At 38.2% G+C, this 23,992-nt stretch overlaps 1 protein-coding gene across 1 annotated transcript in view; it reads left to right on the top strand.

The window, feature by feature from the left end:
- syne1b (spectrin repeat containing, nuclear envelope 1b) overlaps window positions 1-23,992 on the top strand; it is a 124,813-nt gene that overhangs the window by 93,232 nt on the left and 7,589 nt on the right. The window contains exons 111-139 of the mRNA XM_079632146.1: window positions 112-261; window positions 440-616; window positions 1,860-2,015; window positions 2,109-2,264; window positions 2,389-2,559; window positions 2,649-2,782; window positions 3,440-3,644; window positions 4,212-4,394; window positions 4,481-4,627; window positions 5,414-5,568; window positions 6,146-6,293; window positions 6,404-6,498; window positions 6,581-6,815; window positions 8,242-8,436; window positions 9,361-9,486; window positions 9,561-9,716; window positions 10,408-10,566; window positions 11,695-11,861; window positions 12,168-12,330; window positions 12,419-12,606; window positions 13,437-13,587; window positions 13,668-13,850; window positions 14,235-14,372; window positions 14,447-14,638; window positions 14,880-15,213; window positions 18,297-18,439; window positions 18,551-18,677; window positions 20,436-20,647; window positions 23,069-23,269. Coding sequence (XP_079488272.1) covers window positions 112-261; window positions 440-616; window positions 1,860-2,015; window positions 2,109-2,264; window positions 2,389-2,559; window positions 2,649-2,782; window positions 3,440-3,644; window positions 4,212-4,394; window positions 4,481-4,627; window positions 5,414-5,568; window positions 6,146-6,293; window positions 6,404-6,498; window positions 6,581-6,815; window positions 8,242-8,436; window positions 9,361-9,486; window positions 9,561-9,716; window positions 10,408-10,566; window positions 11,695-11,861; window positions 12,168-12,330; window positions 12,419-12,606; window positions 13,437-13,587; window positions 13,668-13,850; window positions 14,235-14,372; window positions 14,447-14,638; window positions 14,880-15,213; window positions 18,297-18,439; window positions 18,551-18,677; window positions 20,436-20,647; window positions 23,069-23,269 — 4,947 coding nt within the window. The remainder of the gene's footprint in view (window positions 1-111; window positions 262-439; window positions 617-1,859; window positions 2,016-2,108; window positions 2,265-2,388; window positions 2,560-2,648; window positions 2,783-3,439; window positions 3,645-4,211; window positions 4,395-4,480; window positions 4,628-5,413; window positions 5,569-6,145; window positions 6,294-6,403; window positions 6,499-6,580; window positions 6,816-8,241; window positions 8,437-9,360; window positions 9,487-9,560; window positions 9,717-10,407; window positions 10,567-11,694; window positions 11,862-12,167; window positions 12,331-12,418; window positions 12,607-13,436; window positions 13,588-13,667; window positions 13,851-14,234; window positions 14,373-14,446; window positions 14,639-14,879; window positions 15,214-18,296; window positions 18,440-18,550; window positions 18,678-20,435; window positions 20,648-23,068; window positions 23,270-23,992) is intronic.

Raw genomic sequence — 23,992 nt, 5'->3', positions numbered from 1 at the left:
GCACTTCTAAACAGGCTAATCTGCTCCAACAAATAGGATTACTTTCCTAGTTCCTGTCTGATCTTTCTTAGTCTATTGTCTTATAAAGATATATTGTTCATTTGTTTTCAGTCTCAGATGGATAAGCTGGCATCCTGTCACGCTATCGCTGAGCTTGTGAACTGGATTTCACTGATGGAGAGAGTGATAGAAGAGGATGAGGAAAATCTCAAAGGGGCTGTTGGGTCAAAGGTCATCCAGGAGTACCTGCAGCGATACAAGGTGACATCATTTTTCAGTTTTAGCCCTGTTAGATTCATCAGATGTGAAGTGATGTGTTCCATGCTCGGAATTTGTGCTCTGCATTAGACGATAGTCAGAAGACTAAATGCAAATGACTAGCCCAATTTGTGTGGAGTGTATGTTTTTACATACTGTTGTTCTTCTCTACTTCTTGTAGGGCTTCAGAGTGGACGTCAACTGCAAACAGCTGACTGTGGACTTTGTGAATCAGTCAGTGCTCCAGATCAGCGGTGCGGATGTGGAGAGCAAACGCAGCGATAAGACTGACTTCGCTGAGAAACTGGGCGCCATGAACTGCCACTGGCAGATACTGCAGACACACATCACAGAGAGAGTGAGACTTCAGTTTATACTTCTCGCATTGCTTTACACTGATTAAATGTTTGCCATTCAGAATCACCCTTAAAAAGGTTTTGTAGATGTATCACGGCACAGGAATGATTCAAAATGGCATTACCATTTTTATGTGCCATGATATTTACACTACATGTTACTACCACGAGATACTTTGAAGTATATTACCAAAAAAATGAATGGCTATATGATGGTACACATCCATATAATGTATTACAATCAATACTAACAGAGCAGTGGTTATCAATCTTTTTGATTTGAAGGCCCCTCCAACACAATATTCAAACGCTCCCTACATAATATTATCGACAGAATTAATAATAGGTAGGTAGGTAAATTAATAAGTAATGCGTAAATAGGAAAGTTGATAGGTAAATAATTTACCTATCAACACTCCCATACCAACTCTCTGTCAGGTTAATACAGTGTATAAATATTGAATTCATTTTGTGATTGTATACATATGGAATCACAAAATGAATTGTGGTTAATACAGTATATATATATTTCACCCTCAATAACTATTGTTTTTTATTGAAGAACATACAGTTCTTGAAACTTATGGAATCGCAAAATGATATAAATATATATATATATATATATATATATATATATATATATATATATATATATATATATATATATATATATATATATATATATATATATATACTGTATATATATTACATATAAATATATACTGTACAGTATGTGTATATATGTGTATATAATAAATTATTAATACATTATATAACTTAATTAAAATGCTAAAAATCAAGTAATCAATGTAAACTAAAATAATATTTTTTAACCACTCAATTTACTATTGCTATTGTATGTTCTTCAATAAAAACAATAGTTATTGAGGGGTGAAAAATATGATTGACTTTCTTATCTTTTTAATAAATTAATTAATAATTTAATGAATAATACATTATTATTTTGTTAGTAATTATATTCATATGAATTATATAATAATGGTAATTATAATTTCAATACATGATTAGAGTAATTATATAAATAATAGTATACATGATTTTAAGTCATCCTGCCGCCCCCTTGGTTGAGAAACACTGTATAAAAGTGGCACTTTTTTGCGTACTAAATTGTGATTATATTCTGATTTATAATTGACTGTTTTATTTGCTGTTTGGTATATAAGATATTATTCTGTAAAATAGCATGAATGTGTCATTTGTTACATTTCATTTGTGCTGTTTCAGATGCAATATCTGGAAGGCTTGTTGGCATCCTGGGTTGAATATGAGGGTAAAGTTCAGGGTCTTCAGGCGTGGCTGAACGCTCAGGAGGACCGACTCAAGAGAAAACACAGGATTGAGAATTTATCCTCTGTACAGAACGCACTCAAAGACTGTCAGGTTTGTCTCATTTTATTCAACATGACCTCTGTGAGGTGGCTTTCCCCACCACCGGAAAACAGATAGTTTGTTGTTTTATCTTATATGTAACAGGAGATGGAGGAGATGGTGAAGGAGAAGGAGAGAGAGCTGGAGAGAGTGGAGGAACAAGCCTGTGCTCTTGTCCAAAACAAGACAGATGAGGCTTGTGCTGTTGTCATGGAGTCTCTACAAGCCCTGAATAACACATGGGCTAATCTGGACCACCTGGTATTACTATTTATTTCATTTGTATTTCATTTAAATTAGACCATAATTAAGTAATTAAGTATAATTAAAAAAATAAGTAAATTAAGTTTTTGAACTGATGTATTTATATGTTTGTTTGTCTCAGATCGGGCAGCTCAAGATCAGCCTGAAGTCGTTCCAGGACAAGTGGAGTCAGTACAAACAAGCATCTGAAGAGATCAACGGCTACCTGACGGAGGGACGCTACTCTGTGTCCCGCTACCGTCTGCTCACGGGATCTCTGGAGGCTTCACGGCTGCAGGTGGAGAGTTTACAGGTAAATCAAGTTCCTGCTCGTCTATTACTCTGCAAATTATGAATCTGAAGGCGGGAAATGACTCCTATTCTTTCTTCTGACGTCTTTAGAACCTGCAGGAGGAGCTTGAGAAGCAAGAGAGCAGCCTGAGAAAGTTTGGATCAGTTACACATCAGCTTCTGGAGGAGTGTCACCCATCTGTGTCTGACACTCTCAACAACACACTAAAAGACATCAACGCCAGGTGCATGTGGTGCTAAATTTGATGCTTCATCAGTGTTTTCTTTTCTATCAATACAATAACTCTCTCTCTCTCTCTCTCTCTCTCTCTCTCTCTCTCTCTCTCTCTCTCTCTCTCTCTCTCTCATATATACTCGCCAAAAGTAAAGGCGTATGAGTAATTTTTGTATGTTTCATTTCGTCAGCTTGCCAAGGGTGAATTTATTTAAACTAAAACACAGTAAAAACAGTAATACTGTGAAATAGTATTACGGTTTAAAATAACTCTTTTCTATTTTGATACATTTTCAAATGTAAATTATTCCTGTGATGACAAAGCTGAATTTTCAGCATCATTACTCCAGTTTTCAGTGTCACATGATCTTTCAGAAATCATTTTAATATGATGATATGCTGCTCAAGAAACATCTCTAATTTATTAATATTCTTTGATTAATAGAAAGTTAATAAGTACAGCATTCATATTCTTTGAAATATAAGTCTTTTGTTACATTATAAATGTCTTTATTGTTTGTTTTATCTAAAAAGTACCAAAAGGACAATTCAGTTGACAATTTTTGAACATTAATCATATAGTACTTTGGTATTTTTGAAAGGATCATGTAAATAGCATGGCATACTAATATGTTAATGTTTTCTGTGTGTGTTTTGTGGTATGCAGGTGGAACAGTCTACAGGAGGAGATCGTGGAGCGTCTGAAGAGCAGTAAGGGTCTCCTGCAGCTTTGGCAGAGCTACAAGGACCTTTATGGACAGAGTGACTTCAGCGTCCAGACGCTCGAGGAGAGAGCAAACCAGATGCTGAAGACAGCCAGCCACAAAGACATCACTGAGGAGGAAGTGTCCACCTGGATTCAAGACTGTGCTGTGAGTGAAACTCAGATTGCCATTCTTTGTGTGTGCATGTGAATATGAGTATGTGGACTGTGGTTACACTTTACAATAAGGTTGCATTTGTGAACATTAGTTAACATGAACTAAGAACGAACAATACTTCTACATAATTTATTGTTTTAGGTCAAGTTAATCTCAACAGTTACTACAACATTTTTAAGACCAAGGCCTAGTTTCACAGGATTAGGCCTTAGTTCAACACGTCTATAAAAGTAGCTTTTATAAACGTTTCTTCGTAAAAAACTTTGAGACAAAACAATGGCACTGACATATTATATGCCAGTGCAAGCTGCTTTCAGTTTAAACATCTCAAACATACATTTTAGTCTGGGACGTGTCTGTGAAACCAGGGATATAATTGTATCTGTTAGCTCTTAATCTACCATTGCAGAATTCAGAAATGGTCTTTAAAGTGTGTACTAATGCACTAATCTAGTGCATAATCATGAATTCTGAACAGCAACTACTCCTGTAAAGTTTTATGTTTTATATTCACCCTGATTAAGAATGTAGAAACATTTTCCTCTCATGTTCCCTCAGGAGCTGCTGCGCTCTCAGGCTCCCATCCAGGCGTCTCTGCAGGTTTTATTGGAGCTGGGAGCGCAGCTCAAACAGCAGGTGGACACATCGGCTGTGGCCTCCATCCAGTCTGACCACCTGTCCCTCACCCAACGCCTCAGTGCCGTGGAGCAGAGCCTGAGCAGACAGCAGGTGGCGCTGCAGGTGAGTGGATAGGATCACAAATACCAGAGCGCTTCAGTGCCGTATGAGAGAGTGTTTGGTACTGAGGGTTTTTGTTTTCTCCCCAGGCTGGAGTTCAGGACTATGAGACGTTTAACGAACAGTTGGACTCTCTGTCCCGCTGGATTGTGGAAGCTGAGGAGGTTCTGAAAGGCCAGGATCCCAACGGTTCCTCTGACCTGTCACTGATCTGGAACCGCATGGAGGAACTCAAGGTATGCAAGCTGGGATGGACAAATTATGCTAATATGTCGAGATCAGGGCAGAGTGTTGTGATAGTTAATTAAAACTAAAAAAAATGAAACTGAAATAAATCTGAAATAAAATATAAATATTCAATGAAAAATGTAAATAGCTGGTAACTAAAATAAATAAAGTTGAAGTACCGGTACTAAAGTTACTAAAACTGAAATAAAAATAAAGCTAAACAAATATTAAAAAATAATTAAAAGGACTAAAGCTAATACAAAATACTAAAATGTAAACTAAAATTAACAAGAAAAATAGAATAAAAACAAAATTAAAATATCAATAAATAAATACTATAGTAGTATATAAATAATACTTAAATAACCCAGGGTCAGGGTGGTCCAAGACAAAATACTGGATGCAATTGACACTAATTGTTGTTATGTTAAAGACCTTTTGATCTGAATGCTTAAATAGTCTATATTCTACGTTTGTCACTAATTATAATAATCCATTTGTGTTGCATTTTATAGTTTTGATGACTTTACTGTTATTCTAAAATGTTGAAAATAGTAATAATAAGAAATGTGTATGTCCACACTTCTTACTTTATAATAACATAAATATGTAGTGTACATAATAATTGAATTATAGCAAATGAGATATACAAAGAAATTGAATGAAAGTTTTTCACAATATTTCCTAAAAAAATAACAGAAAATCGGAAAACGGAAAGTGTGCAATCTCTTAAATTCACCTGGCCAATATGATGATTGACCACCAGTGTCTTTTTGCTGTGTTTTTGTGTGCAGAAACAAATGCTGAAGTTCAGCAGTATGTCTCCTGATCTGGAGAGACTGAGTGAACTGGGTTACAGACTCCCTCTCAACGACTCTGAGATCAAACGCATGCAGAACCTCAACAGAAGCTGGTCCACCACCTCAGCTCAGACCACTGAGAGGTTCAGGTTAGCTCCAGCTCATTATAAAGAGTACTTCATTCTCATAACCCGTTCATCCTGACGGATGAAATAACAGTCAGAATTTTTTTCTTTTTTAAATGAAAGTCAGCTTTCCTGTAGCTCAAACAGTTGACCGTTGGCACTCGCAACGCCAAGGTAACGGGTTTGATTCCCAGGGAAAGCAAGAACTGAGAACTGATAAGAATGTAAAATAAAAATTACCTTGAAATGCAATGTAAGTTGCTTTGGATAAAAGCATCTGCCAAATGCATAAATAAAATCATTTTTAATGAACCTTTAGACAAGCTCTAAAAAAAAATATGAGATTTTATGGCTCGCATATAGGAGAATATCGAGCTCCCCATAATTGTTTACAGAAGCAAAACATTTGATCCAAATCCAAAAAATTAAGATGAATAATAATGATAAAATTGTTATATGACCAAATTATGTTTCTGCCGGTGGGTGCCCACATTCCAAATAATTAATTATACCTTCCATATTTATGGGAATATACAATATATTATAGTAGATAATGTCAAGTGTCTGTTGACCATCTAAAGTATGTAAATTCTCTTCTCAGTAAACTTCAGGCCCTCATACTACAGCAGCAGACATTTCTGGAGAAGTGTGAGACGTGGATGGAGTTCCTGGAGCAGACGGAGGAGAAACTTACCGTGGAGATTTCCGGAAACTTCCAGAGCCTGATGGAGCAACAGAGAGCTCATGAGGTGAGCTGTGTGAACTGAGACATACAAAAGCAATTTAGTTGTTTCAAATCTTGTCTAGATACTAATAAAGGACCAATATGAATAAACAAAGCTGTGTTTGTCCGTTATAGCTGTTTCAGGCAGAGATGTTCAGCAGACAGCAGATCCTTCACTCCATCATCAGCGATGGACAGCGAATGCTGGAGCAGGGACAGGTGGACGGCAGGTGAGGGACATCATCATCCGAAATGTGCTTATGCAAGATATCAGCATACTTCATTTGAAACTCACGGTGAGCGTATTTTCAGAGATGAGTTCAAGCTGAAGCTGGCTCTGCTCAGTAACCAGTGGCAGGGGGTGGTGCGACGCGCACAGCAGCGACGGGGCATCATAGACAGTCTCCTGCGTCAGTGGCAGCGCTACAGGGAGATGGGGGAGAAGCTTCGGAAGTGGTTGGTGGAAGTGTCCCATCAGGCCGTGACCCTGCAGGCGGGCGCACCTGTCCCACTACAGCAGGCACGAGCCATGTTGGACGCAGTTCAGGTAAATATCATTTGACTTCTGAGAACCTCATAAGTCTCTTACACACCACACAACTAACACTTTTTTATAAAAATAATAAATAAGTCGGCGCCAATAGCCTCGTGGGCAGCTCGCCGACATAAAGCGCAGTTCGCTTCGGGCGTCCCGAGTTCGAGTCCTTTCCCAATCCCGTCCCCCTCTCTCTCTCCAACTTCGCTTCCGGTCAACTAACTGTCCTATCATAATAAAACGCAAAAACATTTTTTTTTTTTTTATGTAATAAAAAATTATTACAAATAATAATAAATAAATAATAATAATTTTATATACTAACATATATTACTATTTTTCCTTGAAAAAAAAAACTAAAAAGAAAATAATTACACATTAGTGTTATTTTGTTATCGAGATGTTATAGTTTTTTTATTTATTTTAAAATCGTTTTTATTTGTATAAAGTCTATATAGTTTTTATTCATTTTAATTTTTTTTATCAAATTAAACTACATGAAAATGCTGCCTTTGCAACTAGCTGATATAAATATATACTGTATATATATATTACAATTACATTTTATAAATATAACAAATTATTATTATTATGTGTACGCCAACAACAAGTGTTTTATTTTAATTAATGTTTATATTATTTCAAGTAACACCTTTTTTTTTTATGGTGTTAGCCTTAGTTTTACTTAACTATAAGAACCCTGCTGCCTATTTATCTTCACAATTTTATAAATGATGTTGAATTATTGAATTCCAAAAATTCAACATCATTTATGAAAATGTGAAGATAAATTGGCAGCAGGGATATTATGGTTAACAAACTAAAACCATAAAAACATTTTCATTCATTTAAATAAACTAATCTGGTTTTATTTTAGTTAGTTGCCAAAGCAAATTTTCTCATTTTCATTTAGCTTAACTTGATGTAAAAAAATAACTAAATCTAAAACTGAAATAAAAATTCATAAAACCTATATAGACATATTTTTTAAAAAAGAGAGAAAACATGTAATATAAAATGTAATATGTAATTTAAAAAAATAAAATAAAAACACAACAAAATTACTAAAATGAAATATTTGTAAAAAATTATAATAGTATCTCAATGATGCTAAAATAACGCATTAATATAATTATATGCACAAATGAGCAGCGCAAACATTTGTTTGATGATGAGTGCCGTGCTCCTAAATCATGAAGAGATATTTGTGGCCATTCTGTAGGCGAAATTGAATGGCTTTGAATCACTTTGCGCTTGATTTAAAAATAATCTGCAATTTATTAAGAGGGATGAATTTAGAAAAATGTTTGTGCATACAGTTGTTTTTTAAACTGTTAATAGGAACATATCAGATGTACGTACACATTTAGGATGATTATACGCATACCTTTCTGAACGGTTGAGGTTTTGTGATGGCTGATGCTCTGTTGTTCTGCAGCTGAGAGAGAAGGTTCTGCTGAGACAGCAGGGCAGTTATATCCTGACGGTGGAGGCAGGACGACAGCTGCTTCTGTCTGCTGACTCACGGGCCGAGGCGGCTCTACAGGACGAGCTGCTCAACATACAGGAGCGCTGGAGACACGCCAACATCTGCCTGGAGGAGCAAAAGAAAGAGCTGGCCGTCCTGCTCAGGGTAGAGCTCTTTATGTCACTGCAACACCTGTTGACTTCATTTGCAGTCATTATTGCCTGGATCATTTTAGTGATTTGTTTCTTTTAAAAAGATTCTTCATTTTTTATTCATTTTTAGACATTTTATTCATTTTAGTCATCCATACCACGATCGTGGAAAACCTCACAATATCAGGGAATTTTTAATTGTAATTTCCAATTCTGGAAATAAAATCCCCCAAAAAAAAAGAAATTCTATAGTAAAAAGACTCCAATTATCAGTTATGGAAAACTATAATTATTTGTCATAGTCATCATTTATTGGTCATAAAAACCCTGAATATTACCCAATAGTGTTCCTAGAAGTTCTTCCACTTAATTTTTTTGTGTTATTGTTTGTGCCTAAGTAAATATATAGTTACTAAATATAAAATAATTTTATAAATATAAGTATTATAAATTACACTATAAATAAAAATGTAAATATAAAGATAAGTTAAATAATAACAACAATAATAATCATATTAATAATAATAATAAAATATGAAGATAATATTTAAATATTATTTAAATATTTAAATATTATAAAAAGTACTATATTTCACTATGAATAGTTAAATAAATAAAAATATATAAATAAGGGTGTTTTAGTTCATTGTAAAGATAATTGTGGTGTTTGATGCTGTCACACTCATTTTGTTAAATATTGCTTACTTATAGTTTCATATCATACACCTTTAATTTTGCTCTCAAACAGATGTCTCATTTATTGTTCAATTTTGTACCAAAGACTCTACATAGAATCGGCTCACAATAATAATTTGTTTGTAAATCAGACGTCACTACATTAGTTTTCAAATGATAGTGCACTGCATGATACTATAATTGTTCAGAATGTGATATATGTACCCAGAAAGCCTTTTGACTGGATTCAAACTCTGTGTAGGATTGGGAAAGATGTGAAAAAGGCATCGGAGGATCTCTGGAGAAACTGAGAGCATTTAAACGACAGCTCTCCCAGACGCTCCCAGATCGCCACGAGGAGCTGCAGTCTGAACAACTGCGCTGCAAGGTATGCAAAGTTCAGATTCACGTGGAACTGAATAACAATGAAATGAGGGGAAACTAACTTTACTCTTCTTTCAGGATCTGGAGAGCAAGTTTGACGGCTGGAAGGAGGATCTGACCCATCTGACTGTGTTGAGAGAGTCTCTGTGCAGTTACATCAGTCCAGAGGATCTGCGTGTGCTGCAGGAACGCACTGAACTCCTGCACCGGCAGTGGGAGGAGATCTGTCACCAGGTACGCAGGCCTTTAGGTGGCGCTGTTTCACTACATATGCCCGTCATGAAGGGCAACTCTCCTAGACATCATAGGCACATGTCGTTTGCTATCTGCTCCGTAGGAAGCTCATTGGGTTTTAAAACGCATCCACAGATAGTCTTCAAAAACACATTCTTATAATTAAATATTGGGCAAATAGAGTCAATATTTGATGTGCAGCTTTAGTTGCATTTCCTTTTTCTAACATTACTGCATCATAGTATATATGTATATATATATAATTTTTCTTAGTAGAGAGTAATGCAAAGCACCAAGCACCAGCATTTGGCTGAAAGTGAAACTCGAATGCAAAGCAAGTATGATTTATTTATGCACGCTCTTTGTGGCATCCGGTGCGTGAGCTGAGACACCACAGGATGTGAATGTACGTTTGATATCTCAGTAGACAGAGTTAACTCTAGATTCATACAGACCGTCAGAAACTCTTCTCTCGTGCTGTATTTTTTAATGATGCTCTGGTCTGATCATTTTCTTTTACTTTAAAGTAGTTTTGGGCATGTGTAACAGTGCGTTTATTTACACTTCAGTTTTGCACATTATGAACTAAATATATATTTAAACTGGTTGATTTAAACCTAAATTGAGCTTAAATGCTCAGCCATATTTGTAATCGCTGAAGGCCTATGTTTTTGTGTGTTTGTCTGCGCAGTTGTGTCTGCGCAGACAGCAGGTGAGTGAGAAGCTGAATGAATGGGCCATCTTCAATGATAAATACAAGGAGCTGTGTGAATGGCTGACACATATGGAAAGCAAAGTATCCCAGAATGGAGACGTCAGCATCGAAGAAATGATTGAGAAACTACGAAAGGTAACGGTTTAATCAAATCTTTGACTTCGTTATGCTCATCACTAAAATATTGATTTCATTTTTTACATTTGATATATATACTGTGTATATATTATACATTATTTTATTTCATATTATATGTACAGTTTGTTAAATTATAAATTATTACTGTGTATAATACATTATATATATACATATTATTATATATTATAAAATATACACTGCCCTGCCTAAAAAAAGTCTGTTTGGATTTAAATTGGCAAATGTTTAAGAGTCTATGACTGGATCATTATTGCAGTGATTATTATGTTTCTAGCATGTTGTATGTTCGGCTAAGTAGAGTTTACAGAGTTCTTGACTCTTGCATTGTCAATACAAGATCTTGACAAACAATTTATGCACATTTTGATGGAAATAAATATTGTGATGTTATTTCCAATTGTATTGACAATCCAAGAGTCCAGCACTCTGTAAAGTCTCCTCCAGCACATCCCAAAGAATGAATGAATTTAAGGTCTGGACTCAGAGGTGCCGATACATGTGTGAAAATAATTCTTCATGCTCTCTCCCAACCATTTTTTTCACAATTTGAACCTGATGAACCTTGACATTGTCCTCCTGGGATATGGCCATGATGTGTCTTCCTACATGCTTGTTTAAGAAATTACAAGCTACACACTCCATCAATTAGAGTTAGAAGAACTGTTGCCAAACATATAACATAATAGAAACATAATAATCACTGCAATAATGATCCAATCATAGACTCTTAAGCATTTGCCTTTTTAAATCCAAACAGTGACTTTTTCTTTTGACCAGGCAGTGTATATTTTATTTTATAAGTTGTTATATATTTTTTTAAATTATAATATTTAAGAATAAATGCTATAATTATATTATACATACGTTTATTTTATTTCATTTTACTTTATTGTTTTAAGAAAGTTAGGGTTGCCTAATACTTAATATAGTATTTACAACAAATGTAGTTCATATGGTGTGTTTTGGACCCCTTTTTTGTATGAGGTGTTTGTAACAGCATAACGATAGCCACTCCTTCAAAAGCAACTAAAATTTAACTGAATTTGATCAACTATAACTATAGTCAGTTTAAGAATGCTTGTCCATGTCTCTGTCACTGTCTCTCAGGACCATCAGGAGGAGGTGGCGGTGGCTCAGGAGAATAAACATGAGCTCACGCAGCTGGGTGAACGTTTAGCTCGGGCCAGTCACGAGAGCAAAGCCTCTGACATCGAACACAAACTCAGTAAAGTCAGCGAACGCTGGCAGCACCTGCTCGACCTCATAGGGGCCAGGTAACACACACCGCGTTGTGGCTTGGTTGGCATTATCCTCACTATCTTTCACAATATTTCCTCAAAATGACTTTAAAATATTGGAGAGCACCTGTCCAGTCACGTTGAGCCATGGTGCTCATGAGGGAGATGCAGGTTTGAATACTGTATGCATTGTGTGCGATTACTGTACATTTCCTCTCCCTACCTTTTTAAATGATATGTAATATACGTTTGAATATTAAAAGATTTTTAGTTTAATGTAGTATGCTGTACATAGATGTTGATTTTGTGTACAAATTTGTGAACATTTCTTTGTCTATACAGAGCGAAGAAGCTCCGGGAGACTTTAGTGGCCATTCAGCAGTTGGATAAGAACATGAATAGTCTGCGCACGTGGCTCGCCCACATCGAGACCGAACTGTCCCGTCCCATCGTCTACGACACCTGCGACTACCAGGAGATACAGAGGAAACTGGATCTGCAGCAGGTACAAAAACACATGATGCATTCAAAAATAAACCCGTTAAGTTTATGCGTTTACTTCGGATAAAACCTCGTTTTTGTTGTTCCTCCAGGAGCTGCAGAGAGACATCGAGAAGCACAGCACAGGTGTGGCGTCTGTGCTGAACCTGTGTGAGGTTTTGCTGCACGACTGTGATGCCTGTGCCACGGATGCGGAGTGTGACTCCATCCAGCAGGCCACACGCAGCCTGGACCGCCGCTGGAGGAGCATCTGTGCCATGTCCATGGAGAGGAGACTCAAGTATGTCCAGCTGATGGAGCTCATGCACATATCCTGCATCCCAATTCGCATAATATCAGAATAAGTATAGACTAATATATTAGTATAGACACTATAGAATTAGTGTGCCAAATCGTAGTATGTTGAAATGAGTATTCCAAAGATACCCGGATGGTCAACTTTTCCCGGTTAGATTCATACACACTCTAACAGCTAATATTGCCCACAACCCATTGAGTGTTGGACCAGGATTCGATTAGAACTACAAACACGAATAGCAAGTTTGGGACGCAGCAATAATTTGTTTGTAATAGAATACTTGCAATACTTCTGACTGAATACTCTGCACTATTTACTATATACTACCTTTTTTGTGCATTGAGTAAGCAGTTATTTTGCGTTTCAGTTTAAAATGTGTATCTTATAATATGGTTGATATTACAATCTCTTGATTTTTTGGTTTGAAAAAATTTGGCTTGATCATCACTCTCAAGATGTAAAGTCAAGTTGAGCGCATTGCTTTGTGGGATACATTATGCTCACTTGTATTCTGCACATTGTATGTGCAGTATACAATTGAGCATGATGTATCCTTTTTTTGCTTTTTTTTTATATTTTCAGTTTTCATTTTATAATTTTATGTGATTTTTTTTTTAAAGCTTTTTAAATATTTGCATTTATTTTTAGTTTAGTTTGTTTTAATAATTTTTAGTACTTCAACTTTTTTAAATTTCAGTTAGTTGCCAAAGCAGCATTTCTAATTGTCGTTTAAGCTTTTTAAGTTTTTATTTTATTTTATAAAAAAATATTGCGATAATTGCGCTGTTGAATATGTGTTGCTCTTTTGAAAGGATTGAGGAGACGTGGCGTCTCTGGCAGAAGTTTCTCGATGACTTCGCTCATTTCGAGGAGTGGCTCATGGTGTCGGAGAAGACGGCCGCGCTGCCAAACTCTTCAGGTGTCCTTTACACTGTTGCCAAAGAGGAGCTCAAGAAATTTGAGGTGAGATTCATCCAGACTGAATGAATGTAGTATTAGTGAACAGATTTATGATATTAACACTCATTTATGTGCTTTTACAGACATTCCAGCGGCAGGTGCATGAAAGTTTGACGCAGCTGGAGCTGATCAATAAACAGTATCAGCGACTGGCACGTGAGAATCGCACTGACGCGTCCTGTAGCCTGCGAGAAATGGCCCACGATGCCAACCAGCGCTGGGATAACCTACAGAGAAGAGTGCCCTCGGTCCTACGCAGGTTAAAGGTACAGAGACATTTGATTCGTTTTAACTGACATTTATACAAATATGACAGTCATCACTATATATTATAATAAAACTCATTTTATTTTCATGCTAATAAAACATTTAAGTCATGCTTATTAACTGCTCATTGAAATTAGACAAAAGTTAAAGTTAAATTAAAGTTAATTTAACAAATGCATAACTGTATCCAGCACTAACTGTAACCATTTTTGGAACTGAAACTATAGACATAAACAAATGAAAGCTAAGCTTTAAAAGTTAAATATTTTGTATTGAAATATACAACAGCTAAAGAGAAAAAATGACCATGAAGATACACGTATAAGGTGGATTATTATTTAATAATAAACAACTATAAACAACTATTTAAATGTCCACCACAGCACTTTATATGTCAGAGAGAGGAGTTTGAGACGGCGCGAGACTGCATCCTGGTCTGGCTGACTGAGATGGACCTGCAGTTAACCAACATTGAGCATTTCTCCGAATGTGACGTCCAGGCCAAAATCAAACAGCTGAGGGTACGTATCTGACCTTTAGACCTGCACATATTCTCCCGTGTCATTCTCTTATGGAGGTTTTCTGCCCCATCCAGGCGTTCCAGCAGGAGATCACTCTGAACACAGGCAAGATTGACCACATATTTCAGCAGGGCGAAGCTCTTCTAGAAAAGAGTGAGCCGATAGATGCTGCTGTGATCGAGGAAGAGCTTGAAGAACTGCAGCGTTACTGCCAGGAAGTGTTTGGACGTGTGGAACGCTACTACAAGAAACTTATACGATTGCCGGTACATTAAATACATCAGATGCCTTTTCTGACTGATATTCTCTTTTTTAACATTCATTTCATTTCCATATTTATTTATAATTACCTTTTTATTTTAGATTTTTTTATGCTTAGCTTGTTAATTTATTCTTCATTTATTTATTTTATATGCATTTTTCACATTTTATTTCATCCACTTTAATAAATGTAGTCAATGTTTAGTCAAAGTTTCAGTCACCAATGATCATAACTTCTATATGCAGCTCACAGACGATGAGCATGACGTCTCGTACTCGGACCGGGAGTTTGATCTGGACGAGCCTGGTGACGTGTCCAGCTTTCCGTGGATCGAGCGCCTGGGTGACGGTTTCCTGTCCCCTCTGCCCTCCTCCAGTCGCTCTGCGTCGCTGGCAGCTCCTCTACGGGCCGAACGGTCGGGTCGGGACACTCCGGCCAGTGTGGACTCCATCCCTCTAGAGTGGGACCATGATTATGACCTGAGCCGGGGTTTGGAGAGCGCCAGCAGAGCCTTGTCCTCCGAACCAGGAGATCAAGGAGAGGATGGGTACCTGCAAGGCTCAGCATCTGCCCTCTCAGGTCAGTGTGGGCTCTTTACAAACATTTCCTAGCTAGCAGCTTTGAGCCTAGATGAATAAACAAGTTAGAACAAGACAAGACATTCAAGGCATAATGTAGTTTTAAGGACTAATGAGGAAGTTTTGAGTTCTGAAACTTGTACAGTGACATCTTATGTTAATGACCCCTTTAATAGTTTCAAATTTACAGTAAATACAGTCAATAACTGAGACACAATATGGCACCAGCTTAGTTTAAATATAACTAGAGCGCGCGTCCTCATTTTGATACAAGAGACGCGAAAGAAGCGTCAGCCTCAAATACCAGGATGAGCCCTCTTTGTACGCACTAGCGGCGCCAAGATTTTGATTGTAGGTGGACCTCCAGAAAACTGGATGGGCCAGTTAAAATAAGCCACAAAAAAAATCGCCATTTCAGCACTTTTCTGCGGCACTGAGGACAGCGACTCAGTAGATTTCAAAATTTATGATGTCCATCTACTGAAGCCAATAATTAATCAAAATAAGATTATTTGTATTATTTACAAACTTTTGTTTTGTCATGTTTTCATAGCCTACCTCAATAGCGTGCCAACAGACTTCGGTGTGCTCAGATGTATGCACGTTGCAGTTGCTAGGAAACACAGACACGCGCGGACATGGATTTCTGTCGCGCGGGTCAGCTTCTGTTTTGGTTAAACTGCGTTGCTTTTACAAGCGTTGATTGTTTTATTACTGCGTTGCAAATAGATAATTTCTATTACCCTATAATATAATTTCTATTAAATACACTGACAAATCAAATAAATTGTTAAACTCAAACTTCAGATTTACTGGGGCACAGCAGATTTATATGGGTCCAGCAACGCCCCTGGGCCCGGTTCAAAATGGTTGGCGTCTCTCTCGTGAGAGCACAAGTTGAATTTGCTCATTGTTTTACTCGTGTCGAGTAATGATGCTCATTAAATATGCCCTTGTATCTGAGCTGCACCAATCACATCGGGTTATCTGATATAGGCGGGCCAGAGGCGAGATGACGACAGCGATGCGACGTCGAAGTCATTAGTAATCATTGCAAGATGACTATGGATGAACACCAGTTGTTTGAAACGGCTTTGGGCGCTACAATGAACGAGTTAGACTTGGCTTTTTCTCTAAAAGAGAAACAGAAGAAGGCGATTGAATCGGATACGGCAAGAGTCTAATCTACCAGTTAGCTCCGCTGGTAGCTAAGCGTATGCGGCTTAGACTGTGTGATTGGTCGTAGTGTTATCCAATTGCGTGCAGTGAGATTTTCAAATGCATGCTTGGTGCCGCCCCTCGAGCTGGCCGATTTTCATTAGGCGACGCCAGACCATTAATCTTTCAGGGATTTCCAGGCTAATTGACGACGGTCATTGTTGGGGAATGCCGTGACTGACCAATCAGAATCAAGCAGTTCAGAAAGCCAAGTAATAAGAGAATATAAATGAATCCTGTGAGATTTTAAATTGACCTGAAACGTTTTTAGTGTGGTTCAGCATTCATTCATGTGTTGTACTGTATGAATGTATATGTTTCTTCCAGATGTAGTGATTCCAGAGAGTCCTGAGGCATTTCTAAAACTTACTGAGCAAACTCTGAGGTCCAGCGCTGGTAGGCAACAGCAGTCACAGAAATCTGGGACTCCCTCACTAGTCTGTTGCCTGATCTTTAGTTTCTACTCACAAGCCGAATCAAAGCACAGATCCTCGTGCTGCGACCATCGGCTGCATTTTCTAACCCTTCTCGTTTGGTTTGTGTTTTCACTGAGTGTGTATTATCAGTTTTCCAGTGTTTGCATGTAGTGTCACAGGTTGATCCACACTGAGTTCAGTCTGGTGTTTGTCCTTGGTTTCTAATGCTTTTGGATTTCCAAATAAACAGCATTACTCAAAGTATTTTACAATCAGAGCAGACTGTGATTTACAAAAAAAAAATGCAAATAAACTATTGTTTATCATCTAATAATCTATTAAAATCAATTGTTTACTCTGAGTATTATTGGTCGACTGATATGTTTTTTGTTTTTTTATGGCCGATGCCAATATCTAGCGGTCACAGGGTTCAAAATGGGTGGGAATTTTATTTTTGGATTCATTTATTTGTTTATTACTTATTTTGTTTATTACTTATTCTCATTACTGTTAAACATATGCATATTTTTTGTAATTAGATTCTCATTCTTATTTTTCACTGTATCACACTAAATACAGTAATCCAAGCAATTTTGTTTAAATTAGTGTTATTTTAATATTATCTAAACACTTTTATAGTATTTATTAACATTTTGAATGATCTTTTTTGTTTTCATTTTAGTAGCTTAAGTTGTAGTCATTTTGTTGTGTTTATGTAATTTGCATTAGCTTTTTTTATAGGCTATATATTTCTATTTAACTTTAGTTCATTTTATTTAATTTTTGCTTTAGCTTAGTACATTTTATTACTTTCAACTTATTTTATTTCAGTTAGTTGCCAAGGCATCACGTTTTTAAGTTGAAGTTTTTCCATCTAATATTTATACTTTATTTAATTTCAGCTTTATTTCAATTAAAAATATTTTTACTTACCAATAACAACACTAGTTTAAATATGAGATTTATAAATTCTACACAATTTAAATCATATTTTTTTGCATTACAGTAATAATAAGAATTGATATATTTTATTACGCAAATGACAATTCTGTGGGGAAATATGTTTAATTGCCTTGAAAATATGATCATAAGCTTGATGTCGACAAATGCCGAATATCAGCCGATCAGTCGGTCCATAGCTATCAAATCTCCATTATGTCAAGCTGAAAATATTTCTTAATTGACTACCCCAGATAAATAATGCTGAACAAATAAACAAACATGCAATATTATATTAATATTGAAGAGCAGTAATCACTCTGATTGTAAACTGCTTTGACTAATGATCAATTTGATTAGAAGCTCCTAGTATGTTTGACTAATGAGAAAGCAATGTTGTGATGTCTTGTCTCTTGATCATGCACTGCATCAGGCCTGAGAACGACAACACAGTTCCACTGCGACTTCCTGTTGCTCCTGCAGTAATAAGCGTTTTGGTGTTCCTCTACAGGTGACACTGGCTCACTGGAGACTCACATCAGACAACTGGATAAAGCTCTTAACACCAGCTGCTTCCATCTGCAGCAGACGGAGAACATCATACGCAGCCGAACTCCCACTGGCCCGGAGCTGGATGCCACATACATGGGTTATGTGAGTGAAAATCCTACAGGAATATATTCACTGTAGTAAAAATGTGCTTTGAATTAGAAATAGATTGCTAGATGAATACAATGACTTGCTTGTTATATGTTATTTTCTCAGATGCGTCTTCTTGAAGAATGCCGTGGCAGTATAGATGCAGTAAAGCGAGTGGGATTTGAGCTGAAAGACGAGGATGACAAGACATCAGGCTTTGTCAACCCCAACAGCTCCGAGTCCCAAACCTCAGGTACCATATCATACATTGTGCCGGGCACATAAACACTCGTATTCTTCAAACTTCTCATTGAAACTAATGCTGGTAGTAGCCTATATACTGTAGGCAATAGAGCAGAGGGAAAAAAGCAGAATATGTCATTATAAATGTAACAAAGTTCGTTGATAAGGGAAGAAGGAGGCTGGAACCGGCGAACGCTCAACACACTTTCACCCTCATCCCTCCCTCGCATTCTGTAACAAATCCTGTCCTCATAGGCCAAAATGACCTGAAGCCCTAAATGTATACTTAATTATTTTTTTTGTCCAGAAAGATTATTTTATTTCATTTTGATAATATTTTTTACATTTTTTAATGAAATTTTTTTTGGATAATTTTTTGTTATTTTTAATTTGAGTTACCTTTAAAGGTGCATTAAGCAACTTTTCATGTTAAAAATACCTGTTTTCTAACCCATACATGCTTAAACAATTGCCTGATGGGCTGAATGAGCCCTTCTCTGATCACTGAGATTGTCTCTATAATCCTGTAAAGTAAAATAAATAAGAGGGATTCGGGCCGGAATTTTAGACTGGGCGTGACGTCATGCGCGTTCACGGCTCGCTCACATAGCTATGTCTGGCAGGTTTGTGTATTCGCCGGCATTCTCCGTAGAAGATGGATTGTAAGAGACCTGCTTATAGTTCATTTCAAACACCAACGCAAACTCCACGTAAGATAAAAAAAGAAAACTTTTGTCTAGTGCAACCAAAAGGGCCAAATTGGACTTGAGAGTAAACATAGGGAAGGCTTTCAACAAATGGAGAGATCTCCGGTCTGCTCTAGGGCTCAAACGTGTTTCCATAATAATACAATCATAAGTGGATACAGTAAACACATAACACAGTTCAACATGGAGATAGATGGAAATAAAAAACGAAGTTTTCTACTACCCCCGTTTTCCCCTCACACATAAGTGTGTCATTTACTCAATTGCCTTTCCTTTCACATATTTAAAATTACTTGCAGATTTATAACTTTATTACCTCTGAAGACATTATGATTGTAAACAAAAGATTTGTGGCTGATGCTCCTTTGGTTATGAACAGCTCGTGCAAGCGTGCGTGTGCGTGTGGTCCATGAGCGTGCACATCTCTGGCTGCAGTTTCGCTTGCCGCCAGAGGTGGCATAGTTCTGCAAAAACTCAGAATGTTGCGCTATGCACCTTTAAATTACTAGATTTGATCAATAAATAATAAATAAATAAATAGTAATTCAAGCACATTCCTCACATTCTTTCAACTTAAATTCAAAATAACTCACAATTTTATGCATAAACCTTTAAATTCAGCTTAAAATATCTTACAATGGGTGTGTTTGTGCGGAAAAAAAAAAATATATAACATGATATTTCATGACTCTAGCCACTAGATGGCTTTATAGCTCTATTTGGAGCAAATGAGCTGTTCTGCTGGGTCCTAAAGTCAGTTTTTCTTCAGTATGCGTTCAGATACACATGTAGACATTATAAAATACTTTTTTGGTAAAGTTTTAGCATTTTTAGTTTGCATTTTGAGCATTTTTTGTTTTTTGTATGTGTACTGAAGTATTTCTCACATTCCATTCATTCTTATGGGGGTCGAGGGAAGGATTTGTTACTTTTTTCAATTTCAACCCCAAAACTCCTTGAATCCATTACTTTTTTTGTGTGTACTCGTGGTTCAAGTGCGACAAAAGTCCTGGGGTCTTGGACCAGTGATGGTGCAGTGATGCAGATGTTGTGTTGTGCAGGTGTGATCGAGCGCTGGGAGCTGCTGCAGGCTCAGGCTCTCAGTAAAGAGATGCGCATGAAGCAGAACATGCAGCAGTGGCAGCAGTTCAACACAGACCTGAACAGCGTCTGCAGATGGATGGACCAGACAGAAGAAGAGCTGGAGCTGCAGCGGGGACTGGACCTCAGCACCGACATACACACCATCGAGCTGCGCATCAAGAAACTCAAGGTCAGTCACTCACAGACACAGTTAGTATTGTTCTTTACTAAATTAAATAAAACTGAAATAAGATATAAATATTTAATGAAAAACTAACTGAAATGCATTATCACTTCACAATAAGGTTTTGTTTGTTAACATGAGTTGATGGGGATGTCCTCAACTGGGGATGTCGTCGGACGGTGGAAGGAATACTTCGAGGATCTTCTCAATCCCGCCGTCACGTCTTCAATTGAGGAAGCAGAGGCTGAGGGCTCGGAGGTTGACTCATCCATCTCCCAAGCTGAAGTCACCGAGGTAGTCAAGAAACTCCTCGGTGGCAAGGCACCGGGGGTGGATGAGATCCGCCCTGAGTACCTCAAGTCTCTGGATGTTGTGGGGCTGTCTTGGCTGACACGTCTCTGCAGCATCGCGTGGCGGTCGGGGACAGTACCTCTGGGATGGCAGACTGGGGTGGTGGTCCCTCTTTTTAAGAAGGGGGACCGGAGAGTGTGTTCCAACTACAGGGGGATCACACTTCTCAGCCTCCCCGGGAAAGTCTATGCCAGGGTACTGGAGAGGAGATTACGGCCGATAGTAGAACCTCGGATTCAGGAGGAACAGTGCGGTTTTCGTCCGGGCCGTGGAACACTGGACCAGCTCTATACCCTCTACAGGGTGCTGGAGGGTTCATGGGAGTTTGCCCAACCAATCCACATGTGCTTTGTGGATTTGGAGAAGGCATTCGACTGTGTCCCTCGAGACAGCCTGTGGAGGGTGCTCCGGGAGTATGGGGTCCGGGGTCCTTTGCTAAGGGCTGTCCGGTCCCTATACGACCGGAGCAGGAGCTTGGTTCGCATTGCCGGCAGTAAGTCAGACTTGTTCCCGGTGCATGTTGGACTTCGGCAGGGCTGCCCTTTGTCGCCGGTTCTGTTCATAACATTTATGGACAGAATTTCTAGGCGCAGCCAGGGGCCGGAGGGTGTCAGGTTCGGGGACCACACGATTTCGTCTCTGCTCTTTGCGGATGATGTTGTCGTGTTGGCCCCTTCAGACCAGGACCTTCAGCATGCACTGGGACGGTTTGCAGCCGAGTGTGAAGCGGCTGGGATGAGAATCAGCACCTCCAAATCCGAGGCCATGGTCCTCAGTCGGAAAAGGGTGGCTTGCTCACTTCAGGTTGGTGGAGAGTTCCTGCCTCAAGTGGAGGAGTTCAAGTATCTTGGGGTCTTGTTCACGAGTGAGGGAAGGATGGAACGGGAGATTGACAGACGGATCGGTGCAGCTGCTGCAGTAATGCGGTCGTTGTACCGGTCTGTCGTGGTGAAGAAAGAGCTGAGCCGCAAGGCGAAGCTCTCGATTTACCGGTCAATCTACGTTCCTACTCTCACCTATGGTCATGAGCTTTGGGTCATGACCGAAAGAACAAGATCCCGGATACAGGCGGCCGAAATGAGCTTTCTCCGCAGAGTGGCTGGGCGATCCCTTAGAGATAGGGTGAGGAGCTCGGTCACTCGGGAGGAGCTCAGAGTAGAGTCGCTGCTCCTCCACATCGAGAGGGGTCAGCTGAGGTGGCTCGGGCATCTGTTCCGGATGCCTCCTGAACGCCTTCCTGGGAAGGTGTTCCGGGCACGTCCCACCGGGAGGAGACCCCGAGGAAGACCTAGGACACGCTGGAGAGACTATGTCTCCCAGCTGGCCTGGGAACGCCTCGGTGTCCCCCCGGAAGAGCTGGAGGAAGTGTCTAGGGAGAGGGAAGTCTGGGTGTCTCTGCTTAGACTGCTGCCCCCGCGACCCGGCCCCGAAAAGCGGAAGAAGATGGATGGATGGATGGAGTTGACTACATTAGTTAAATGAACATTGAACAATACTTCTCCTACATTTATTAATTTTAGTTAATGCTAATCTCAATGTTAATTACTAATGTTAAAGATCAAATATGCCTGCTAACATTATTTAATGTACTGTGGACTAAACTAAACAAACATTTGTGATCTAAATCTAAAAAAGTTTGTATATGTGGAGTAAAAGCACCTCAAAATTATTCAGAGGCTCAAAACTGAGAAAAAAATATGCAATTTGGTATAGCGGCTGATATTTATATGGTTAAAAGCAAAAAGACACATGACCTATGACCTGAAAGTACAATTATTATAAAAGGCTTTTTACTTGCTAAACAAGTATAAACGACCAATCAGACGAAAGAAGCCATGTAATAGATTGTGTTTTTATCAAAGTTTTGAGCATGTTGATCATTTAGATCATTAAAATGAAACCATCAGAATAAAAGCTAATTAAAAGTTATAATAGCATCAAAATAATACTAAAATATCACTAATGTCATATATTCGTTGAACGACTTAATGTCTTTTTTTGAAAGCGTTATCTTTTTTGTTGTTGTCTTTGTTCATTATTGACAATTTTCCTCTGTTGACCTTTGACCCCACGCAGGAGCTGCAGAAGGCTCTGGATAAGCGTAAGGCCATCGTGCTGTCCATTAATCTCTGCAGCGCTGAGTTTGTGCAGTCGGACAGCGAGGAGGCACGAGACCTGCAGCGCCGGCTGAAGGAGATGAATAACCGCTGGGAACGTCTGAGCGGCTCTCTGGATGAGTGGAGGAATGCTCTCCAGCACGCTCTCATGCAGTGCCAGGCAAGAAACACCCCACCAACAGCTCATCTCGAAGCTGTTATAAGAAGATGTACACTTTCAGAAGACATTCATAACGTCTGCTTTCATAACAACCATGCATCTTGAAAGAATTCTGCTGATTTGCAGAAAACATATCTGATATTACCTAATTTAATGATTTTAAGTTTAAAAATATCAGTAAAAAAAAACAAAATAACAAATTATATATCAAGTTTCAGTTTTAATGAATAAAAGTAGGATTCAAACTGTAATCTGCAAAGAAGTGGAAAAAATTTTAAATACTCAATTGAATGTCAAAGAACTTTACAAAACGTTCTCTCACGGCTCTCAGCCCCTCCATGCTTGCCACACTAAGAAATGCACACTACTTTGTGACAAGTATGACGTGCCAGAGCAAAACAGGCACTGCCTTTGAAATCAGATTCCAAAAATGAGTAAGAAACAAGTATTGGATTTCATTTAGCAAATGTGATGTAGGGCGGTGTAAATGTTTAGGTGCTAAAAACACAGATTATGTAAAATTGTCACGGGGTGGTTTATAAACACACATGAAGATGAAGACGAAGATAACTAGATCATATTTAATAAATCCAATGGGTAGTCCAAACAAGATCAGAGCAACATACAACACATCCACTAAAGACGACACCGGACACAAGAGGACAGAACATATATACTGTACAGGTGATGATGATGGTGATTAAAGAATAATTCCGGTATTTA

The sequence above is a fragment of the Phoxinus phoxinus genome (genome assembly GCF_949152265.1).
Source record: "Phoxinus phoxinus genome assembly, chromosome: 13".
Classification (NCBI taxonomy): domain Eukaryota; kingdom Metazoa; phylum Chordata; class Actinopteri; order Cypriniformes; family Leuciscidae; genus Phoxinus; species Phoxinus phoxinus.
The sequence above is the reverse complement of the archived record's forward strand: the minus strand, read 5'-3'. Positions and strand labels throughout refer to the sequence as shown.